At 32.5% G+C, this 26,053-nt stretch overlaps 1 protein-coding gene across 1 annotated transcript; it reads right to left on the reverse strand.

The window, feature by feature from the left end:
* Window positions 1-959: 959 nt before the first annotated feature.
* On the reverse strand, window positions 960-14,391 carry LOC140437315 (uncharacterized). The gene is made up of 3 exons (XM_072526778.1): window positions 14,232-14,391; window positions 10,465-10,685; window positions 960-1,323 (listed from the first exon to the last, which is right to left on the reverse strand). The coding sequence occupies exons 1-3, from the start codon at window positions 14,302-14,304 to the stop codon at window positions 1,003-1,005; spliced, it is 615 nt and encodes a 204-aa protein (XP_072382879.1). The 5' UTR covers window positions 14,305-14,391; the 3' UTR covers window positions 960-1,002.
* Between the last annotated feature and the right edge of the window lie 11,662 nt (window positions 14,392-26,053).

Genomic DNA, 26,053 nt, shown 5'->3' on the forward strand with positions numbered 1-26,053 from the left:
TTTTGCATACTCACTTTCATGAGATGCTTTAAAATAAGGTTCAAGTGGTCGCCCAGGCGAAAAATTGTTCAAATTTGTTTAAACAATGTTTTTAACAAATTGTAGTTATACGATTTTCAAGGCTCAAAAACACAAGTACAAACATTATTTTTGAATTTACCACAAATCTAAATTTCAATTCAAACCTTGTTCTATCATTTCCCGATAAGTATTTTGGGCTTATTTCATTCTAAAGCATTGTTTTTTAATCGTTTATGACAGGACGAGCGTTTGGTGGTGCGGCGTGTATAAGAGAGAGAAACAAGATCTAGAGCACAAATTTTTTCTGGTTTAAATTCTCATTGTACAAATAAGCGCCCGCTCTGCGCGCTTCATTATCAATTAAAAAACAACGGTTTAATAGTTATTTATGCACCAAGGGTGTTGAATGAGTTTTAAATTCTATAAGAGAAACACTCACTCATAATTGTTTATTTAGGTGCTGGCATAATTTTAATATGAAAATAAGTTATATGTAAATTTATCAATTAATATAAATACTGTGTGTGTATGCAATCAAATTACGGTACCTGTGATGTTGATGTAACAATTCTTCTTCCGCAGTGCACTGGGTTGACTCGGGAACAGAATCTTCTCAAAAGGTCGCGTGGTCACGTTACACAAAAAATACTGGAGTGTTTCGCGCGCTGATTTATACAAGACTATGACTATACTAAGATTGAAGTGCGTGTCGCCCCGTAGCGTTGCTCCCTTAAGACTTTTAGGGGGGCGGACTGTACAGGTCCGTATTAATTCACGATTGACAAGACATACACACACCTTAATTAAAGAATTAAATATAAAAATAAAATAATAAAAATTATTAATATAAAACTAAGAATATATGTGGAGGGACGTAACAGGTGTTGTTAAGATTATTAAGTGTATTATAGAATACGTGATAAAAAAAATAGTTAATATATTGTTTTGCCATTTAATCGTTACAAAAGTATTACTTTACTCTTAATATCTAAATAATAAAAGCTGATAATAAGCTCCTTCCATAACTTGGACATCCTCTGGAGTAAAATAGTTTTCAAAAACAAAAACAGCGTAACCATTTACATCTGTCTTAGGGTAGCTATTATATATTTTTCCTATCCAATTTCTAGCAGAAAAGTACTGTTTTCCAAGATAAAGCGAAGAATTATAATTAGTAGATTGAGATTCCCATCCCGCTCGGACTGGATGATAATCGTCTGAGTCAAAGTATGATTCAAAAAATGAAGGTCGGGCAACCTCCCAGAAGAGTTTGTTTAAGTAATCATTTTTTCCAACTAGAATCTAAAATAATAAAAAGTATTAGATAAACTTGCCATTTGTTTATATAAGTGGTGTTCTCCATGTTATCACTTGTGTTTTGGTCAATTCTATCATTTAAATAGCACATCCACATGTACACAAAGTGTGAGTCAAATATGGCAGAAACCCAGTTTGAATGGTACACCTATAGAATATGTAGAGAAGTTTAGATATCACGATATCGAGGATTAGGTCCAGGATTGAGAAAGCAAAGTTAAGCTTTATTAAGATAAAGAATATATTTACCAGAAGGGACATTTCACTGCCATTAAAAATCGGATTATTTAAATAGTACGTATTCCCAGTTGTACTGCATAGTTGTAAGTGGAAGCATATACACTCACAAGACAATTATTGAAAAATGAATGAGCTTTCAGAATAGCTGAGCGCTTTCAGTTTGTAAAACCGTCATCAGAGCTATAGTATAATAGAGTATCTGATCTAAGTAACTAATTAATTTAAGTGTTACAATGTTTAACTTACGTCAAACATTTTAAAAAGTATCATTAGGTACTAAAGACGAAATCCATTGGTGGAAAAATTACAAAATTTCTTCTTATGGTACAGGTGCAAGCTCCCAACTGTCTAGATGTAGATGGAGTTGAGGCGACAGACAGAATGAATAGGATCCAGTGTCGCCTTGGTTCTTTAGTGCTCTTACGCTTATCATCATCATAAGTGGCTCGACAATCCGTTGTGGATCTTGGATGCTCACAAAGAAGTCGCCACTCTTGTCGATTCCTAGCAACTTCCCTCCATCTTCTGACCCTTAGAATCTGTAGGTCTCCTTCCACATCATCAATCCATCTCCTTCGTGGTCGACCTCTGCTTCTTGTGCCCTCTGCTTTTGAAAATATTAATCTCTTCGTGTATTCGTGATCTGATATCCTAGCAATGTGTCCAGTCCATCTAAGTCTCTGCACTTTAATGAATTCCACAATATCTGGATCGGTGTATAACTGATATAGTTCAAAGTTATATCTTCGATGCCATAGCCCATTTTCATTTACGGCCCCAAAAATCTTTCTAAGAATTTTTCTCTCAAAAATACCAAGAAGTCGTTCATCATTTTGAGATAAGGTCCACGTTTCAGTCCCATATATCAAAACCGGGCTTGTATATACTGAGTTTTACTGCATGTTTTATATATTTTTTTTTATATATTTTTTTCATTTTATATTTTTATTTTTTAAATGTTTCTGGAGGCCGTGAACAGTTCTGTTTATTATTGCTATGCGTCTTTTGACTTCGTCGCTTGTCGTGTTTGTTGCGTTTACTAAAGATCCAAGATATGTGAATTCTTTGACTTGCTCAAAGGTATGATTGCTATTTTGAATTCTCTGTTGGATCTTTCGGGGGTTTTTAGAAACCAACATATATATTTGGTTTTGTCCAAATAAAATTCCATTCATTCTAATATTAAATTATCTGATTACGTTTTCCAAGACAATATTAAAGAGGAGACAGGCGAGCGCGTCCCGCTGTCTTAGACCATTATTAATGTCAAAGAACGTAGAGCTTTTTCCTTCAATTCTAACGCATGAGCTTACGTTTTGCATTGTTAATTGGATCAACTCAACTAACTTAAGTGGGATCCCAAAGCCTATCATTGCATTATATAATGCAGTTCTTTTCACACTGTCATAGGCTGCTTTGAAGTCGACGAAGAGATGGTGTGTATCTATGTTATATTCTAGTGACTTTAGAATCATCTCAAACGTCTTTCAAATTCAAACAATACATTGAAGAAGATTTTATACGCAGATATTAACAGAGTAATGCCTCTATAGTTCTTACACTCCAGCTGATCACCCTTTTTATGCAACGGACATATTATTCCCTTTAGCAAATCTTCTGGTACTAATTCATTATTCTATATAAGTACTATTAGTTTATTTTTTTATACATTTCTACACAGATTTCATCGATTCCTGGGGCTTTATTGTCTTTGATACTTCTTCTCTTGTTGAGGCTTCACTGTGTAGTTGACGTTGTAGATTTTGTTGATTTTATATGTTGTAACCTCCTTCAATATCGTTAATTTTTAGATGTAGTATTTTATAGAGTGGTATAGAGTGATATTAGATTCTCGACGGCTATTATTTAAGGATTTGTACTATTTCCTCGTTTCATTTTTATCAAATAAACTTTGTATCTCATTGAGAGTGTTCTGTCTCTTCTTGCGTCGATGGATACGTTTCTCCTCTCTTCTAAGACGCTCCTACGCTTATAATAATTTGAAGAAAATTAAACCTATCGAAAATTATTGTTAAAAAAGTTCCCCTATATGACAAACTTAGTTGGCTGTAATGCTGTTTGCTTTTTACTAGTGACAAGAAAGAACATAATTAAGGCCAATCTACTAAAAAAAGTTATTTTTTTTCCTCTTTTTTCCTTTTTTTGTATTATCGCTAACCTTGTTCTGTGCTTGTTTCGTCAACGTTAGTCCAGTAGTACATTTAGTTGGTAGTTTTTTGATATTTTTTTACATATTTCGCCTTCTTTGTCATTCCACTTCCATTCGCTGTTATTTACCCATATTTTTTTACTCCAATATTGACTTCATTTCCTTTATTTCTTTCTTATTGAGCAATGTTTCTAATTGTTTTCTGTATTTCTCGTTCTTGTATGGTTGCATCTTCGTTGATATATATTTTGTACACTTTAATTTTTTTTAACTTGTGCTTTTTTTTCATTATTTTTCTTTTTTCTTCTTGGTTTTCTAATTCAATTAGGCATGTTTTTTCGCCTAACTTGTGAGCATTCCTTATTTTAACCTCTACCCCTATATGTTGTTTGACGAAATTATTGATTGTTCCTTTTAACCCTGCTTGCTCATATGTGTATATCCTTAGGCCGTTCATAACTATGTTATTTATTAGTCGGTGTTTTTCCATAACTTCCATGTTTTTTGTTATTTCTCTGAGTTCCTCCTTGATCTCTATATTTTCTTGTTTTAGTTCTGAATTTTCTTTTCTCAGCTCTCTGTTTTCCATTATGAGCTTTTCTATCGTTTCCTTGCATTCTTTTTGATTTCTCCTAATATCATATTTCCCAGAAAAAACTGGCAGGACAGGTTTCTAAGCCATGCACATCTTGGCAGCAATACAACAACATATCTCAGTGGATGGATGATTTGCTCTGGTTTTCTGAAGTTTTTTGAACACTTTGTTTGTTTCGCTCAGCCAAGCCTAGATTGCAAACAATGCTTTTTACTAGTGACAAGAAAGAACATAATTAAGGCCAATCTACTAAAAAAAAGTTATTCTAAGTAATTCGTACTTTTAATATGAACTTAATATAATAAACTGAAAAGGCTGATATGATGATGGCTGATTTTTACATATTTCAAAAATACTTTTTTTCTAGTCTTTCATTTAATAATAATATTTAGATTAATTTAAAAAATACGTCAAGCCAGTGACCTTTAACAGCGACTTCCTATACTATATAAAATATTACAAATGAGTCGCTAAGAAGTAGAGTGGCCCAACTGACTTTTTTGTATAGTTCAGATAGGTAGGTAGTACAATAGGTGGCATTTTATCATATCTTTCATTTCAAAGTCGCTTAACTAACATTTCACTGTATACCAAGAGATGGCGCGAGTTGTACAGTTGGGCTGCGTAAACATTTCATATAATTTAGTTATGGAAGTGTGGCCCAAGTGACAGTTGGACCAGTGTGCAGTATGATATTTTAGACATTCTCACTCTTGCCTTGTGTGTTTGTATTACTCTTGTCTAGCGTTCATTCATTTTTTACAGTACTATCAGATTTTTATATGGTTTATGTTTGTGCAATTTTGGGTAACAGTGAGTAAATTATTGTACCTATTTTTAGGATTCTAAATTTTTTAAAATTATAACCTTAAAATTATGACCATAAAATAAAGAAAGCAGGCTCGTTTTCTAAGCTATGTTGCAAAAAGTATAAGTTAATTTTTAACTTCAAGATTCATAATTGATTATGAATCATAATTGATTACTTGAATTAATTAATAGAGAAGATTTTTGTTATAGTTTGGTTCGGAAATTCCGTTGTCAGATATATCCAGTACTCGTGAACTCAGCGAATTTGCAACATATTCTTGCTCTGACTTCCATCCACCATCTGATGATGAGTCTTCTACAACTAGGAAAATCTTCAAAGAAGATGGACTTGTGAAACCTGGATCAAGTAAGGGTAAAAAACGTAGGAAAAATAAGTCAGTTTGGAAAAGATCTAAGTCTAAGTTGGAAAGAAATTCAGGAAAATCATATTTCAATTCTTGTGGTATAATTGCGTCTGAGCAACAATTTTTTCATGGAGTTTGTAGCTGTACAAAAAAGTGTCATTCCAAAGTTTCTACAATATATCTTATTTTAATTTATTGACTGCTTACATTAATATACAAGTAAATGTTGTTAATAAAGGACGACATACAAAATCTACAGCTATGACGACAGCTTAAAATCATAATAAACGTTCTAAGACACAAATTTATACATTACCGAAAGAATCAGATAATACGGTAACAGTTTGCAAATCATTTTTCAAAAAAACTCTACAAGTTTCAGATGGAAGGCTCACCAGGCTTTAATAAACAAATCAAGAGATGATGAATTAATCACTCCTTCACTGATTAAAGGAGCCCCCCCCCCCTAATAAAAAGACAAGGGAAACAGATATTCAAAATATAAAAGATTTCATTACGTATTATTTTGGCATCCACAATCTAACGACAGGTCAGATACACATGTATCTATGGCATAAAGGCATAGCCTCACGTAGCCCACAAGAAATTGGTTCTTGGCATTTTACACTACGTAAAAACGTATGTTAAGACACCGGATTTGATCTTGTACAGCGATCAATTCGAAGGTCAGAATCGAAATATTAAACTGGCATCTATTTGTACATACATGACTGTCTCCAATACTTTTAGTCCAACAGTCATAAATCACAAGTTTCTCGTTTCCGGTCACTCCTATTTGCCATGTGACAGAGACTTTGGAGTGATCAAGAAACGAAAACGATATTTTAAAGACATTTTTTTGCTAAATGACTGGGTGAAAGTTATTTCCAGTTCCAAAAAGAATAATAAATTTTAGGTATTTAAAACTACCTCTGAAAATTTTAAGTGTACTGACAAAGTAGAGAAGTTACTTACAAACTGGAAAAAAGGGGAGCAAGATATAAAAGTTGAATCGCTTAAAATACAGTTCAAAACAGAAGAGACCTTCAAAATTTATTTTAAATATTCTAATAACGAGAGTGTATTATTTAATTTTATTGATGTTTAAAAAAAAGAACAGGCGTCTTTCAGATAAAAAAAGAAGACTTCTACTTGGACGTCCTCTATTCTGCTGGAAGAGCTATAGAGCAACTAAAATATAAAGAAATTTTTCAATAAAATCCTTTATAAAAAGGTATATAAAAAACCCATTTGGGCTATGTTAAATTGACAAAACGTTTTCGGAATAAGTATTCCATCATCAGTGTCCTAAAAAGCATTTAACCACTTAATTAAGAAGAACATGAAATAATTTAAGTTTTGACTAAGGTTAATGTAAAATGTGGTTAATACTTACAGGTTAATACATGGAAATAGCCACTAAATATGGAGGTAAAAACCCTTTAAAAATTGCTAAATGAAATTTAGTTTACATGTCTAGTTTATAATTAAGATGGTAAAGTTACCGTTGGATTGGTAACATGGCGACATATGACACTACATTAAGTTGCAAGTCCTAAGACGGTATGTCTACGAGGACTTTATTAAAGCAACTGATTGAAATGACAATCTTGACAAGTTATGACGGAAGTTGTGACAGAGCAGTCAGTGTAACTGAAAAGTCTTAAAGAAAAACAAAAAAGCCCAAATTGCGTCAATCGTCATGTTTCATTCAATCGAGATTTTCTCCCTCTCCATCGTCAACTATTCTCCTAACCGACACATCCCCAATTTACTTCTACAATTACAATCTATATTCATTATTAGTTCACCTAATACTCATCTACCTTAGTTCACTCTAAAAACCTTTCTTCCAACACATCTTACTCTCCATCTATCCCACTCTCTTCTTTTCAACCCAAACTTCATGTCTTAACCGCTATAACCAATACTTTCCATGCTTCTAGTTCGACACTTCCAAATTCAGATCAGATCATCGGTCATCCCCCCCCCCCTTCCAGATTATTAAATTCTTTTTTTTTTACTTCTCTACACAACTCCCTCAGGGGTTTGGCTTCGGTTCTCTGGGGACCTCAGCCTTCTGTAGTCTATCCGTTTATCACAATTTTCTTAAAAACGCCTTGATTTTCATTCTCTTTACTCAAATTTAACAGAGCCACCTACAACAATTTCATTTTACTATTATAGTCAATATAGACCAATAGTTCATTTAACTTACCAACTTATAACTTAGTCTTTTATTTTTCCTATGTACCTAGTGGTGCTTTATAACAGATGGGGCCTTTTCTCAAGTTATAAGTTGAGTACTTTACATCAATATATTACAAAACCACTTCCAACCATCAAATTTTGTCCGTTTCATATACTTGTCAACACACAAAATATAACTACATCACTCAGTTTGTTAACACCCAATCAGATATTTATATTCATGAACTTACAACTCAAGAAGTTTTACATTTACCAGGTACCAAATGTTGTTTTTTGACATACAGGGCCTAATATAATTGAGTTATAAGTCAATTTTTACATGAACTTTATTTTACAATAGTTTCATTTCATTCATTGAATAACATTCTCACATAATAAATATATTAATTCCTATACTTTTTCAAGAACCCAACTTTCCACCTGTGTCTAGTTTCCATTTTCCAGGTACCAAATGTTATTAAAACATAAAGAGCCTTATATTAGAATCTTTTCATCACACCACTTGACACTGTATAGTTGGTTGCCTAACTATAATCACATAATTTTCTCACCACAATTTCATCTCACATACATAATTTAAAACAATAACAGTGATGGTTGATACTGTTATAATTTTATTTTTATTTCAACTTTTACAATTTTTAAACAACGTTGGCTTCTGTCTTAAATAGACATATACAGTTACACTGACTGCTCTGTCACAACTTTCGTCATAACCTGTCAAGATTGTCATTTCAATCAGTTGCTTTAATAAAGTCCTCGTAGACATACCGTCTCAGGACTTGTAACTTGCAACTTAATGTAGAGTCATATGTCGCCATGTTACCAATCCAACGGTAACTTTACCATCTTAATTATAAACTAGACATCATGTAAACTAAATTTCATTTTGCAATTTTTAAAGGGTTTTTACCTCCATATTTAGTGGCTATTTCCATGTATTAACCTGTAAGTATTAACCACATTTTACATTAACCTTAGTCAAAACTTAAATTATTCCATGTTCTTCTTAATTAAGTGGTTAAATGCTTTTTAGGACACTTATGATGGAATACTTATGCCGAAAACGTTTTGTCAATTTAACGTAGCCCAAATGGGTTTTTTATATACCTTTTTATAAAGAATTTTATTGAAAAATTTTTTTAATGTATGGTATACAGCCAACTACAGGAACTTAGTTTCCTTGTGGATTTTAAAATATAAAGACCTTCAGAGTATTCTTCCTCACATTGTGCCGATCTATCATGAATTGTACAAAAACGTGGAGGCAACCGGATAAGATAAATAGGTGACCCAAGTGAAAGTTTTATACTTTTTCTTTTCGTACAAGCTTAATATTTAATACAAGCAGTACGTAAAGGCCATGGTTACAGAATGGGGAGCAAAGAAATCCAAATATTATGTTATGCAGACGACGCCAGAGACAGAACACGAGCTCCAAAGATTAACACACATCTTCAATACAACAGCCAAGAAATACAATGTGATAATATCAGCAGAAAAAACCAAATGTATGCCAACATCTAAATACCCAATAGGATGTAAAATCGAAATTAATGGGAAAATAATAAAGCAGGAAGCAAGGTTTAGATATTTGGGAAAAGATATAACTAGTTATGGAGATGTTGAAGAAGTACGACAACAAAGCATAAAAGCAAGTAAAGTAGCGGGATCCCTTAATGACACAATCTGGAAGAACAAACACCTAAGACAAGACACAAAAACAAGAATCTATAAAGCAGCATTAGAAATATATTAACATACACGGTGGAGACAAGACCTGACACATCTAAAACTAGACGATTACTAGAAACAACAGAGATGAAAATACTACGACGAATATCAGGGAAAAATCTGTTGGATTGGGAGAGAAGCGAAAACATAAGAAGAGCATGCAATATAGAAGAAATAAATGGATGGGCGACAAAACGGAAACAGGAGTGGAACGAACACATTAGTAGAATGGTAGAGGATAGGATAATACAAATAGCACGAGATAAATCACCAAATGGACGAAGAAGTATTGGAAGACCAAGAAAAAGATGGTGCGATAATTTAAACAATTTAGGAGGCTAAAATCGAAGAAGAAACAGGCTTTAAAGCCTATATACAAGAAGGAAGAAAAAGGTTAATATTTGACATAGTGACCAAATTGACTTCTTTTTGTATAAGAAAAGATTTTTTGTTCATTCTACTCATATAATTTATAAGGTTCCAGGAATGTTTGTGAGTGTGAATAGAATAATACTGCATTGCGTTTCATTTTTAGCCCAATTCTTTAGTTGTCGATATCTCAAAACATCAATTTTACACTTAGGCCATTGTGCTTCTGAGCCACTCAAATATGAATTAGGTTTGGGCCAAACATCTACAAAAATAAAAATATAGAATTGTCCAATTCTAATCAGTGTAGTTTCAGACACGAATAATAAACTTGCTAAATAATCAAACAAAACGTAGGGTATCCGCAAATAACTGAAGTCAAAGAAAACGATAAAATTTAAAATCTTTAAAAGCAGTATACATCAGTTAAGGCAGCGTTTTTTAGCGATGTTAAGCAGGCGAAGTAAGGCAGTCTTCGTCATTTGCCAATAATAATAACGATGATGATGATGATGATGATGATGATGATAACAACAGTGATGAGAAAGACTTTTAACCAAAGAATATAAAATACTTCCTTACTCACATAAAAATTTTGTATTTTCTTGTATATATGATTATAATAATTTTACCTTAATGTCATCGCAGGCTTTTTCAATCTCTTCTAAACCTACAGGAATATGTACACATTTCTGTCCAGCGATAATACTTGTAGGTATAAAACCTTCAAATTCTTCATTACTGAAGTGCACTGATCCAATATAAATATCCTCCCCATCTAATGTTTGACCAGATGGGATTGCATCATCAGGGATAGAATCGGGATTATAATCCTGCCATTCAACGACGTCATCTACAATATAAACAGAAAAAAATTATTTTAATGCGTAACTATTATTGTAATTGTAAATTGTAACGTCAACTTTTTGTAAAAGTTAGTTACTCTCCCCCTTTTACACAGTTTGTAGTAATAAATTGTCTGTAGGCGTTGCTGTGTGTTTTCTGTGACTCTGGTTAGGGAAGGCCGTTATACCTTAAACCTTTTTTTGGTTTTATCCCTTTAAACATTTAGTTTATTGATTGTTGCCATTATTAAGCATTCATGGTAAAGACAGTACCTTTTCCTATATCGAAAAAAGTTTTATAAAAATTAAATTCGTGTCCTTATTCATGTACCTTGAGACAAACGTCTTGTACCTTAAGATAATGTTTAGAAAACGATAACAAAGTTAAAAGAACGGTTTTAATAACAAAGTAAAATAGTATATTCCTTGTAACAAAGTTAGCTTAAACAATTAAACATGGCAGAAGTCACAACCATACATCTTTAAAGCACTTCCTTTAATGCCGGTACATAGATAGTGAGTCCATTGGCCACAAGAGATACTTCTTCGAGTTACTACAGTAAACGCATGCCTTGTTTGCACTGTTTTCACTGTCACTAGAAGCAAGAGATAATACTTCATTGTTTTCTGTATCAGAAGACGAGTCAATAAATGTGTGTTATTTTGTTTGCCGCCCTACCTTCTTTTTTCCAGACTTTGGCTTTTTTACATATTATGGGCTTGATGATTTTCAGAGAGTACCTATAAAATTCTTTGTTACTTTTCCTTTGTTTATCACCCTTTCCTGTCTCGCTGTCTGTCTTGCTCGTGCCCTTTTTTTTCTTCTTTTATAGCATTTTTCTCTATAGTGTTCGTAGTCATCATTAGATTTCTTCCACCAGCTTTCATTTTCCTTGCCTGTGTCCTAGGGTAAGTCTGAACTTGTTCCGCACTGCAGAAAAAGCAACAGTATTGGCTGTTTCACTTGAAGTTTCTACTTCTGATGTGGTGTTGACTGCAGCTGGAAGGGGAGAGGTGGTTGAGAGACGAGTGACATAGAAAGCTAAGAAATCGTCATTTTAAAACACCCCTTTGTTAAAGGGATAGATTCCAAACTTACGAAATTCAGAAGTAATGTTGCTGGGTGTAAATGCTCGAGGGTAAGTCGTTCCAAGAGCTTCAGCAACTGTGTATATAATGAATGTTTTCCGTGCATTGTTGATCAATGACGCTTTAACTGCCTGGTAGTAGTAGGTTTTAAAAGGTGAATAGACTAAAAGATCCTGCGGCTGAAACTTATGGCTGCTGTGGGCAGAAAACGTAACCATTCCTACTCTTGCATTAAAGGCTTTGTCCAAGGCTTCTGGAGAAAGGTGTGTTTTATGATTATCAAGAATAAGTAAGTATCGTTTCCTCTGTTGACCATCTAGTTACAGATGCAGCACCAACAAATCTGAGAGGTCCTCCAAAAATGGTTCCGTCCTTGTAATTCACTCAAGGAAAAACCAATAACGGTGGAAATGCGTTTCCTATTGCATTAACTGCTGCTATCATAGTTACCAGCTGCCCCCTTTCAGCAGATATTGCACTACCAATTTGTTTCATCTCCTTAGGTCAGACTATTTTTGATTGGTTTTAGATAGTACTCATTCCTGTAATTATAGTTACCCATATTAAAAGGGGAAGTCAATAAAAGGAAAATACCACTATTAGTAAGTCAGTAACACATCTAGGATAGATAATTAAATTTATGTTTTTAAATAACATACATATAAAATCAGAATTTGGTGTTCATTGAGATTTAACTAAATGTAAGACCAAATACTTATTATGTTGGGCTAGTATTATGAGGATTTTTTTCTGGATTTTCTCATGATTTACTACGGAGTCACTAGCAGGAGAATTTTATTGTCATCATTGCATGTGGTTGTCTTTTTAAAGATGAATCACATGCTATGATTTTTCTGTAGGATATTCTCAAGTTTAAGTTGATTTCATGTAATCGAATCAACTTTCTTACAATAAAGTCGTCCTAGAAATGTCAATCAGCAATATTTTCAATATGATTGCCAATATCATATTGCCAATATGATTGGCCAATATGATTATTGCTTAAAGTCGTCTACTTTCAAATATATAATATATTTCTTAATTATTATCAATATAAACGAGTCATATTAAATTAAATTATTATAAGAATTTTTCGTTCTTCTTCTTCCAAGTAACTTCTTCTTCTTGCAGTACCGTCTCCTATCGGAGGTTGGCTACCATCACAGCAATCTTTACTTTGTTGGCTGCAGTTCTGAACAACTGTATTGAACTGCACCCATACCACTCCCTTAAATTTCGCAACCAAGAAATCCTCCTACGTCGCACATTTCTCTTTCCCGAGATTTTTCCTTGGATTATGAGTCTAAGCAGAGAGTACTTTTCTCCTCTCATTATGTGGCCCAGATATTCCAGTTTTTTCGTTTGTATGGTTTTTATGACTTTGCATTCCTTCCCCATCTTCTGCAGAACATCTTGATTTGTTACTCTTTCTGTCCATGGTATTTTCCACATTCTCCTGTAACACCACATCTCGAATGCCTCAATGTTTTTGATGTTTATCTTTTTCAGTGTCCAGGCTTCCATGCCGTACAGCAGAACGGAGAAAACATAGCACCTTAACATTTTCGTTCTTAAGTTTATATTTATGTCCCGGCTGCATAGGAACTTTTTCATTTTGACAAACGATTGTCTCGCTATCTCTATTCGCCTCTTGATTTCTCTTGTCTGGTTATTAGTATCACTGAAGCAAACCCCTAAATATTTGTAGCACGTAACTCTTTCAACTGGCTGATTATTTATGGTTAAATTCACATTGGTGTATAGCTTCTTTGTTACAATCATGAATTTAGTCTTATTGATGTTCAGTTTTAGACCATACTTTTTGGTATGGGTGTTTATGTTTTCCATCAAAAACTGTAAATTTGCTAGGTTATGTGTTACTATTAGCGTGTCATCAGCGTATCGTATATTGTTAATTAACTCTCCATTAATGTTCATACCAATAATGACATATTGTTTCGCTATATATATATATATATATATATATATATATATATATATATATATATTAAATAATAGTGGAGAAAGCACACAACCCTGACACACACCTCGACGAATCTCAATTTCTTCGGTTAACTCATTATCAACTTTGATTGTTGCTGTTTGTCCCCAGTACAACCTGGATATGTAACATCACCAAGTAACAAAAACCAAAATTTGTTTAATTTATTAGTGTTTTATTTTAAACTTAAATTGTAGCTCATTCCCAATCAAAATAATAGTTGCAGATTCTTATCGTAAAAATTTTTGGTAAAAATAAAGAATCATTCTATTATTGAACACACGTATGTTTTTTTTAATAAAAATAATAATAGTATGAAAAAATATCTTTAAAATCTCGAGAGCTTGAATCGTTAGAGATAATATAGTTAGTTACATTTTGGAAAAAAATATTACACGGTTATCAAGTACAAAAAACCAAGCAATAATGATAGATGTGTTTACTTATTATCTATAGAGTTTACCTTGAGTAGTTCTACTATTAGCTTGGTGACTGTAGAAAAGTACTAGAAGGAAACACAACGTTTTGGCTAACATCTTGCTATATGAGCACAAATAAATCGTACTCTAACATTTTTTTTTATTTATATATAGAAGAAACGGCGAAAATATTAAGTGTTTTAATATAACAATTAGAAGTGTTTTTATAAGATTCAATATATAGATAATAAAATTGTATACTGATTACGATTTTCCTTGAAAAATATAAAAGTACTCAATAAAAATAAATATTTTACGATTTAATTAACATAGTTGTGTCACACGGTAGCATCAAATCCTTAGGCAATTAAGGAATTGCAAGGAATCATATTGATTTTGCTTTGATTAATCATAGATTTAAATCAAGCACCCAGCGTGCAAAACCAGAGCTATGGACGTAGAATTAAACTACAATCAAAGACATGTAACTACAAAGAAGTGTAATATTGAAATACTTCGAAGTGAAGCTAATAAAGAAAAAGTAGCAACCAACTTTATGAAGACCTGAAAAAAACAATCATAACAGACGACGAAGAAATAGAAAATACACTGGGGTGCAAAATTAACCGGACCCTTATGATTTTTCCTAAAAACTGGAGTTTAAAAGAGTTTAAGATGTTCCCAATTAAGTATTTAATAATAGACAAAATTTAAAAGTCAAATTTATTACAACTCAAGAATGTTACTCAGAAAAAACAATAAACAATTCAAAAAATTTAAAAATCCGCAAAGAAAAAAATATTATTTTTTATTTTAATATAAACAATTTTTATGGAAAACAATGTTTAGTAGAGTGTATTACCTCCACGAGCCCTAATTACGGCCCTTATTCGATCAGGCATACTTCGGATCAAGGTAGCAAAGTCTGCTTGAGGGATTTGCTCCCATTCGTCACGAACTGCTTGCTCCAAATCATTCATGGTTTCAAACTCACCATGGCTACGTCGAATACGTCGTCCCAGAATACCCCATGCATGCTCTATTGGATTTAAGTCTGCACTTATTGGCGGCCATGGTAATAAACGAATTCCAACTTCATCTAAGTAATCCCGTGTTATTCTTGCGATGTGCGGACGAGCATTATCTTGCATTAGACGAAAGTTTTCTCCAATAAATGGGGCAAATGGCACTACATGATCTTCCAAACATTGCTGAATATACCGTTGAGCGTTCAAACTGCCCCCTTGAATTGTAACAAGTTCTGTATGAGCCTCTAGGGAAATGCCTGTCCACACCATTATACCACCTCCACCAAATTGAACTCTCGGAGCAAAACAACATTGCTGATAACGTTCACCAGTTCTTCTCCATATCCTATGCCGTCCATCCGATGAGTATCTGTTAAATCTTGATTCATCCGTGAAAAACACAGCACTCCAATCGTCAACACTCCAATTAAGATGTTCGCGAGCGAAGTGTAAACGTTGCCTCCGATGATCTGCTGTTAATAGAGGTCCCGTGGCAGGTAGGTATTCTGGACCTTAATCCATATTCATTTAAGCGTCTTCGAACGGTATAAACAGAAACTGTGTTTCTATAGACATCATTTAATCGTTGAACAAGTACTGGTGCTAATAATGTACGATCGCGTAATGCTTGTAACCTAAGAAAGCGATCTTCAACTTGACTTGTGGTTCTTTGTCTACCTTGACCTGGTCTCCTAGTGTGTTGTCCTGTTTCCCGCAATCTTTGTATTGCATCAAACACTGTACTTCGAGAAATTCCTAAAGCATTTGCGATGTAACGAATGCTCCGCCCATCATCCTGTAAAGCAATAGCTCGTGCTACTTCTTCTGGTGTCATAATTTTTTTAATGCAAGTTTTAAACAGGAGACAATCAAAAACTTACAGCCGAACTTATAATCAGGTATAGTACCACAATACAAAGCACGTGGTGTTCGTGTGTATTAAGGTATAAAAAATGATTATTAAAAGCTTAAAATTTTTTATTTTAAAGAAGATCTTTTCGGAATTAAATCATTCCATCATCAATTTAATAAAAAGTTGTTAAAAACATTGTATGGCCACATAAAAAATATATGTCCTTCCACTGTTTTTTATATGGCCATACAATGTTTTTAACAACTTTTTATTAAACTGATGATGGAATGATTTAATTCCGAAAAGATCTTCTTTAAAATAAAAAATTTTAAGCTTTTAATAAGCATTTTTGATACCTTAATACACACGAACACCACGTGCTTTGTATTCAACAGGTATACTAGCCACTCCTGGATATCTCCACTTCATGGTTTGTTCCAGTTTCACTTTTAATTTTAAGTACCACAATAAACTTAAAAGCCAATATAACAATAAAACAATAAAGCCAATATTTCACATTAATAACAAAACGTATGTGTAAAAGTGTTTTTGTTCGCAAAAAACATCTAAACAGGTTCAAACAAGAAAAAAACTTGTCGCTAATAAGGCATAAAATACAATTAATTTTAAACAAATTAAACAAGTTTCGATCTAAACACCAACAAAAAAACAAAAAAAAATTGAGTGTCCGGTTAATTTTGCCCCAGTATATATGACAAACCATAAAAAATACCATAGTTGGAGTACAAAGAGAAGAACTTAAGAATGCGAAAAGTAAAAAACGGAAAATGGATGACGGAAGATATTTTGGAACTCATGGAAGAAAGAAGAAAATACAAAAACAACCCACATCTATATAAAGAAATCCAAAGAACCATAGATTCAAAAATCAAAGAAGCAAAATAAAAGTGGATAATTGAAATGTATGACAAAATAGAAAACCTAGACAACAAAGATGATACTTTCAACCTCTACAAAAAAATTAAAAGAATCCTTTAATAATAACAAGAAACATACTATACCTACTTTAGCTGACAACAAAGGAAGAATAATTGAGACATAACATGAGCGATGGAAGAACCCCCATCTTAGACGTAGAGGTAAAACATGCGATACAATGTGCAAGAAATTGGAAAGCTTGTGGACCAGTCGAAAGAGAAATAAATTTAATAAAACTAATAGATGATAACAACATAAAACTACTAACATATCTTGTTAACAACATATGAAAGAGGCGTAATACCAAAGGAATGGCTTAACTCAGAATTCATATCTATACCAAAGAAATCTAGTTTCTGCAAATACGACGAATTTGGACTCATTAGCTTAATGAGTCACGTAATAAAAATATTCTTAAAGATCAAAAAGAATCGAATTTATAAAAAAATATCAGATAGACATTAGTGATTCTCAATTCGGATTTAAAAAGGCCTTGGCAACAAAAAAAGCACTGTTTTCGACTCAAACACTCTTTTAAAAATATATCTGTTTCATCAACTACCAGAAGATTTTTCTTCAAAGAAAATGAAGCTAGACGAAAAAGATCTCCACATAATTCAAAACCTTTATTGGAAACAAGAATCAACTTTAAAAGATTCATATTTGCATATTCATATTCATATATGCATATTTAAAAAAATACAAGACTGCGCCGAAATTAGTATAAAAATAAACGCTAAATATATTAACAATATCAAGTATACAGACGATAATGAAATGAAATGAAATAAATGAAATTAAATGAACATGCAATGAATATAAATATCTCGGATCTATAATATCTAAAGAAGACACTACCAAAAGAGACATCGAAAACAGAACGCAGCAGGGAAAAAAAGCAGCAAACATTCTAAACTCACTACTATGGTCTAAATATATTAGACAAGAAACGAAATTGACAATCTATCTAACCTTGATAGAGCCTACGAGCCCTAACAACTATATATTGGAACAAGCAGTTATTTTGTGAATAAAATATCAATTTACCGAAATTATTTTATTTTAATTTTTTTTTAATTGTAAATATGAAATTAACAATATTTTTCATGATGTATGGAAATATTTTTACAGTGTAATAATATATTTTATGTTGATTACCATTTAATTAATTGTTTGATAACCAACAAATGCTGACAACTAAATATTGGAACAAGAGGATTTTAAAAAATTAAAATAAAAATTAATAAGGCGTAACGTTGCCCTTAACTTGAATAATAGCCTGAACTCTATTAAGGATTGTATCAACTAGGCCTTCACAGAATTCAGTGATGAAACTATGCAATATTTCTTATAATTTAGCACGTAGTTGTGGCAAAGTACGCTGAGGGTAATTTCTTGGGCGTTGTTTCATTTTGTGCCAAAGTGTCTATATTGGACTAAGAACCGGGCTGCTAGAAGGATTGACAAAACTTTAATGTCATTTATCCCATCCATTTTTTGGTAGATTTAGCCGTATGACATGAGGCTCTATCCTGAAAGATAAAATCTCCGGATGGATATAACTTTGCCGCACTTGGTAGCAACGAAGATTCAATGATATCTTAATATTTGACTGCGTTTACTATGGTCTCAATAAAATGTAAAGTTCCCAACCCTTTGGCCGATATACAATCCCACACCATGATGTCCTGTGGAGACTTTATAGTTCTTTTGAGAAAATCCCTATGGTTTGCATCTCGAATCACACGTTTTCTCGAATCACACGCTTTCGATAATCTCCCGCACAGAAATCAAATTTGCCGTCGTCGCTATAGATAACTTTGTGCCAGTTATGTTTGGTCCACGAAAGTTTTGATTTAGCACAAATGCTCTCGAAGATGCACCTACTCGAAGAAATCAAAACATAGAAAATTTATATCGCAAAGAAGAACCTATGAAACATATCTTATAAAAGCTAAGACCGCTTTTGTGGATATATTTACGACATGATTTTCTGGAAACGTACATCCCAGTTTTTCTATTTCTTCTAGAAGTTACTTCTCGTAGTGTATTTCTTCTTCTCGACTTACGTATTCTAATTAAATGTTTTACACTCATTTGAGAAACTCGAGAAACAGGTTTTGTATGCAAACATCAATACTGGCAGTTTCACCATATGTCTTAATTATATTAAACACAGTAGTTGTTGCTACAGTCAATTCATTGGAAATCTCACGCATCGTTTTCCCTTCATGGTAATGATGAATAATAATTTCTCGAAATTTTTCATCAGTAGGGTTTCCACGTGCCATTATTATATTTTACTCGTAATAAAACTGACGGTTGTCTTTATTCATACTCAAATGACGCGTGACAATTATTGTTGACAACGTACTACCTACTCGTATGTTTGATTTCAAAGCCTTCTTTACGCCAGGATAATAAAATTTAAGAAAAATGAGGAAAAGAAAAAAACGTTCCAATATTTAGTTGTCAACAGTTTTCGATTATCAAACTATTAACTAAATAGTAGTCAATATAAAATATATAATTAAGCCAAAAATAATTCCATACATCATAAAAAATGTTGGTAATTTTATATTTACAATAAAAAAAATTAAACAAAAGAATTTGGGTAAATTCCCATTAAATTCGAAAAATAACTGCTTGTTCCAAAATATTAGGGCTGGTATTATCAGAGTATATATCCACCTAGTAAGGTAAGTGCCGGAGAAAAAGTGGGGAGACAGTTTCTAGCGCCAAATAAGTTCGGAATCGGGAACTAAAATATTTAGCGGCAAATTCAAAATATAGGATCTGAAATTAAGGCGGGAAATTCAAAAAGGATATACTGAATTTTAGGCGGGAAATTCAAAATGTTCCGAATTTTATATGAAAAATAAATATAGTCATAAAATAATAAATAAAAACTTTTTCTATGCTAAAATATATTCTCTGTCCAAAAATGTTGTATACATTTATGCAATTTGATATACCATAATTGTATAACATATTAGATAGAGACATATGTTTTGGTACAGGATAAGTTTTTATTTATTATTTTATGACTATATCTGTTTTCCATTACATTAAAACATCAACGTAAAAAACAGATATTCTTAAAAATTTATTTATTTCTGTAATTTATAAATTTACGGAATCACAGAGGTATAATATATTATATAGATCTAAGTCATCACTGCCATTATGGTGGTCTTCACCTGTATCCCTGTATAGGAATCTGTGTCCACGAAACTAGGTTTCATTCTGAACTTAACCATCTATTCACTGCAACCTACAAAATGATATATGGAATTACATACAAGCAAGCAACCAAAATAAGTAAGCCCTACCTGCGGAGACTTGCACACCCATATGGACATTCAGGCATACAATTCATTGAGGTGAGAAGGATTGGTCCTAGTAAATTAGGGACCACTCCTTCGAGCCCAATGCTCCCCAGTGTATATGTTAGAGCTTTATTATTTATCTAATGTATTTTATACACAAACATATATAAATAAAAAATAAACTATTTTTATGCGTAAAATATGAAACTATGTACAATAAAAGGAAAATATGTAACTATGTATAATTGAAGTGAAATATGTAACTATTTAAATAAAAGTAAAACAATGGAACAAAAAGGGTATACCTAAACATCATTTCTCTAAACTTAACAGCACAAGGTAGATACAGATGGAAGCAATTAGAAGATCAAAAGGTGAATGAATGAATAATGGTGTTGGTACGCCATTACAATAATTTAATTTTGTTTTGTCTTTATTGTAATCATCTTGAATTGTAAAAAAAGTTTTAAACATTTTTCCACGATCGTTGAAATGGAACAAAATAAAAGGTTACCATGATATTATAGTGTAGTAAGACGGAAATATGTAAATTTATGGGACTTTGTGTATTATGTGGTGTAAATGCAATATTGTAAATGGCAGAGACCAGAAATTTATTAACTTCCTTAAAAGTAAACCAGAATGCACTAGGATAGATCCTATGAAATTAATTGCTCATAGAAAATATGAAAGTAGGAGAAAACAATTTTGTAAGTACAGGTGATAAATGTAATTAAATTATTTCCAGTATAAACCTACAATTTGCATGTTATCGTTCTTTTCAATCTATTTTGAAAAGCTTCTTCATTAATAATATAATATCCTATGCTTCTTATATTATATACATGTTTTACAAAAATGTCTGCTTTTTTGTAAATAATTTGTGTTTACAGTCTCATATTTCCATTTTAAACGAATAAAATAGCGTTTTCTATTTACTGGACTCATATGGAATCTTTAAAATTCTTTTGATCTTCTAATTGCTTCCATTCATTGTATGATTGATTCATTTATTCATTATCTTCACTTAAATTTCAATTCTACCACGGCACATGCGTCTCCCGCTATGTCATAGCAACACCTAGAGTGACTGTCGCGCCGCCGCCATTACATACGAGTGGAATCGTCAAAACAGACTTCACCGATGTCCTATCTCTCTTGCACTACTATTTTTTTTATGTACTATGGGTATTATGACTTATGTGGCAGAAGTTTGGCAGATCACGAAAAAAGATAGAAAAAGAACAGAAGGAGTAGAAATGGATTTTTTAAGGAGAGTGTGTGGTGTATCCAAAAAAGATCATATCAGGAATAAAGATATTAGAAATGAGACAGAATTGAAACGAGACAAGTAATGTGGTATGGTTGGTATGGTCACGTGAAGAAAATTAATGAAGATAGATGGACAAAGAAAGCTAATTACATACCACAACAAAGAAGAAGAAGGGGAAGGCCTTCAGCTCTCTGGGAAGAAAATGTACGGCACATCTTTCAAATGATACGTTCATTCTTGAATTAAAATATTTGTCGATAAGTGACATTATTAAGACGTGCTTATTAGTTTCGGCCTCTGGGATGGCGAATATGGACATAATTTTGGCAGACTCAGTCCTAATTATATTTCTTAAAATTGACAGTTTTATTTTATCTTCTGACTGGTCTTGTCCAGTTGCTAGTAAATAATCTTCGAAACTGCTTTTCCAGAACTGCCATTCACTTACCACATTTTGACTCTGTAGGTCAAAATCTGGTGATAGTGTTACACTTATTCCCATTGACATTTTAGGTTAGGCTACATCGTGCCTCGCTACGTTCTCCAAGTTTCTTTTCCTTTTATGGAAAAATTTAGCTTTTCGACTGTAACCCAATTAGCTATTTGACTGCGCCATGTTTTATACTTTATGTGTTTACAAGTCAAACAATCATATATACTAGTAAACTTATATTTTACAACCATATCAAATATCTCCAAAAATTAGACAAGTGTCAATCCATGACAAGTTGTTCAACCTATGTTGTCTGGCCTGAAGTTAACCATGTTGTGTATATGTCAATATGTCACGCAGCGCCTTGCTACGCTGTTACATAGCTATATATATATATATATATATATATATATATATATATATATATATATATATATATATATATATATATATATATATATATATATATATATATATATATATATTAAACAAAGATTATCTGTAACTTGTGATCGAACATACAGGGCTTGTCCAACTGATACCCATCTTGGTTTCAGAAAAAATATATTAGCAAATTTATCTACAAATAATTACTACAATTAAGGCACATAACCCATTTTTCCACCAGCTGATGTTTACCCTGCTTAAAAAATGCTTGTGGATGTGTCTACACATCCATGGAATTATTTTACATTTTGTACTTCTTCATCCGAATAAACGCGATGACCTTTTTTCTGTGACGAGCTTTTTTCTGTGACTCAAATATCTGAAAATCGCAAGGCGATAAATCGGAAATATAGGGTGGATGTTCGAATATCCTTCATTTCTTTCGTTGTAGATTTTTTTTCACTACTTTGGCAGCATCTGACCGATCATTGTCGTGCAGATGAATGTCACCACGTGAGAGTTTCTTTGGTCGTTTTCATCTTATTGCTTGATAGAGCTTCTTCAAAGTTTCATTTTACAAGTTTCCACACAGAGTAGTAGTCCCCGATGGTAAAACCTCTGGCTAGACAGGTATCAATCCTCTTCAACACTATTCATGGTTAACCGAATGTTCCTTACGGATATGCAATGCCCTTGAAGCATTGTTACACTACTGTGTGTGTGAACTGAAAACAATGGACCAAATTTATTTCACAAGTTTTGACTTCATATCTAACAATATATCAACTTTAGTTAAAATCGGATGTATAGTTTCAGACATTTCATTTTTTGCGGACAGGTAAACGGACGTTAATTAATTAATTGAACTTAAATAATATAGGTTATATGACTAAACATATTTTAAAACAAAAATGAAAATGTGGTTATCACTGATTTCAATACATCAATCAATGCTTATCCAAACATTCCATTACTTTATCTTAATTCATTATTAAATTGTTTGAGATTTAATGTTCGATTTAATATAGGTAAAGTTTAATAAATAATCTAGTAGTTCATATGTGACTCATGCTATACAATTATTATTTATTTAAAACTAGTAAATTTGCCCGTCGCATGCGACGGGAGATCCAATCAATTGTCATCTACAGTCATTAAATTTTTAAAATAAGAAACTTTTTGCATATAATCCAAGTAAATATAAAGTATAAGCTGATGCACGTCTGACTTGACATCATGGTTTTTTTACTATACTATATACAGTTCACAGTTGAGGAAGACGAGGATAATTTTCTACCATTCCTTGACATAAGAATTGGAAGAACTACAGATAATGTGTTGAAAACCAGATGGTTCAGAAAACCCATGTGTAGTAATAGATTTATAAGCTATTACTCACAACATCCAAACAAGATGAAAATGAACCTTATAACAGGATTAAAAGAACGTGTTTTAAGGCTTTCTCATCCAGATTATCTACAAGAAGATCTACAATTGTTAAAAAAATATTTTAATTGAGAACTCTTGACTAATAGAACTATCCATAATCTCTTTTTAGATTTCCGGCAAGCGTACGACAGCATTAAAAGGGATCAGATGTGGAATGCAGTAGCAGAACTTTCAGTTCCAAAAAAACTTATCCAGCTTGTTAAGTTATGTGTGAATAGCTGTAGACAGATGTACACCCCGTCCGAATATGTCACCATTGATGAAAGTTTGTTAGGTTTTAGAGGTAGATGACCATTTAAAATGTACATTGCTAATAAACCTGACAAATATGGGCTCAAAATAGTAACAATGTGTGATACCAAGACATATTACATGTGTTCAGCCAAGCCTTACGTGGGAAAAAAAGTCCGTTGTTCACAATATTCAATTTCAACACAATATGTACTACATCTTACAACTGAACAAGAGAAAAAGGCCTTACAGTAGTGGGAACGCTTAGAAAAAACAAGTCAGAAATACCACGACAACTAATTGGAACAAAAGAAAAACAAGTTTCATCATCTCTATTTGCTTTTGATGAGAAAAACTTTAAGTGTCATTCGTTCCAAAAAAAAAATAAAAACGTCATTCTTTTATCGTCTATTCATACTCAAGATGATGTAGATGAAGAATCGAAAAAGCCAGAGATAATCTTGTTCTACAATAGTACAAAAGATGGTGTAGATACGTTTGATCAACTCTGTCATTTAACAACAGTCGCCAGAAACACTTGCAGATCGCCATTGCGAATTTTCTATGACATGTTGGATATTGCAGGAGTCAACAGTTAGGTCATACTTAAAATAAATATTAATAAACCACTGTCCCGATCAAACTTTCTAAAGGAGATGTCGTTCATTTTGGTTAAAGATTGTTTAAAAGAACGAATGTATAATAATCACTTGCCAAGACAAATCCGCAGCAGTATCAAAGACATTTTAAATTGTAAAGATGAAGAAATAATAGAACAAAAGCCTCAAGGTTCAATGGGTCGCTGTGACTTTTGCCCCAGAAGCAAAAACCGAAAAGCGCGCGATAAAATATGAGCACTGCCCGAAAATGGTCTACGCCGAACACCGTCTGTGCATTTGCAGTGACTGCAAGAAATTACTTTTTGTTTATAAAAGTGTGTCCTTTGGTACACAGTGATAACCAAAGTTATCCTTTGGTTTGTTAAGTGTCATTACATATAAAAAAAATTTGTTCAGTTGTTGCATTTTGTCAAAAACTATCGTCAATATTTTTTTATACTTTTATCCAGTACCACAGTTTTAGTTTAAGTTTCTCATTTGTTATTTATGCAAAAACATTTTTGTATAAAATTTAGGAATATATATGTATATAACTAAAAATAAAAACACTTTATTTGAAAAATAATGTATTTTTGTTATGCTTTCTGGCCAGTTCTTTTGGATCGCTCCGTGCGTGACCATGGTAGGGGTACTTTGAAACGATGCCAGCGTGCGTTGCGGCGAAATATGACAAAATTGGACCTACCTTTTTACGCATAAATTTTATCCAAAATATGTGCATATTGCGTATTTATTTGTACTAATAATAGCAAAAATAGTAAGTGTAGTTTTTATAGGTTCTCAAAGATTACATATAAATTAGAGAAAAGAAAAAGATGGATCCGTGCTATTAATATGAAAAAGTAAATATCACATAACTTCATTTTTATGCAATTGAAATAGGAAAAATTTAAATAATTTACCTTAAATGATATTTTATAAGGCTTCAAGCTAAGAGTGCCTGATGACTTTAGCTTTTATATCATAACTTTTACTATTACTGTTTTTAAATACTAATATGCTCTTTCACGTGAAAAAGTTGATTTGCCAGTACTAGGTTTTTCCCTTTCTTTTCCGTTTATGGTTGAAAAGATATATTATGATGAATTTCGAGAAACCCAGTTTTTAATACTACATTAATTTTGTACATAAACTGAAAAAATATAATTAAAAAGTTAATTATTATTAATATTCAATTTCTCATGTATTGTCAATGTCAAACATATGTCATATGTTTAACCTGAAAATTGGTAGGTCCAAAACTGTCAGATGAAGGCGGTAGGTGTCGCGTCAGTCACGCACGGAGCGAACGTTGTTATATAGTATCGTAACCCTACTTTCACGT

Source organism: Diabrotica undecimpunctata, chromosome 3, assembly GCF_040954645.1.
Source record: "Diabrotica undecimpunctata isolate CICGRU chromosome 3, icDiaUnde3, whole genome shotgun sequence".
Lineage (NCBI taxonomy): Eukaryota > Metazoa > Arthropoda > Insecta > Coleoptera > Chrysomelidae > Diabrotica > Diabrotica undecimpunctata.

Excerpts from the sequence above, each read along its gene's own strand:
- LOC140437315 (XM_072526778.1), bottom strand. The coding sequence starts at position 14,304 with ATGTTAGCCAAAACGTTGTGTTTCCTTCTAGTACTTTTCTACAGTCAC. Across the intron at positions 10,686-14,231 it reads TAATAGTAGAACTACTCAAG|ATGACGTCGTTGAATGGCAG; the intron begins GTAAACTCTATA and ends TTTATATTGTAG. Across the intron at positions 1,324-10,464 it reads AAGCCTGCGATGACATTAAG|ATTCTAGTTGGAAAAAATGA; the intron begins GTAAAATTATTA and ends TTATTATTTTAG.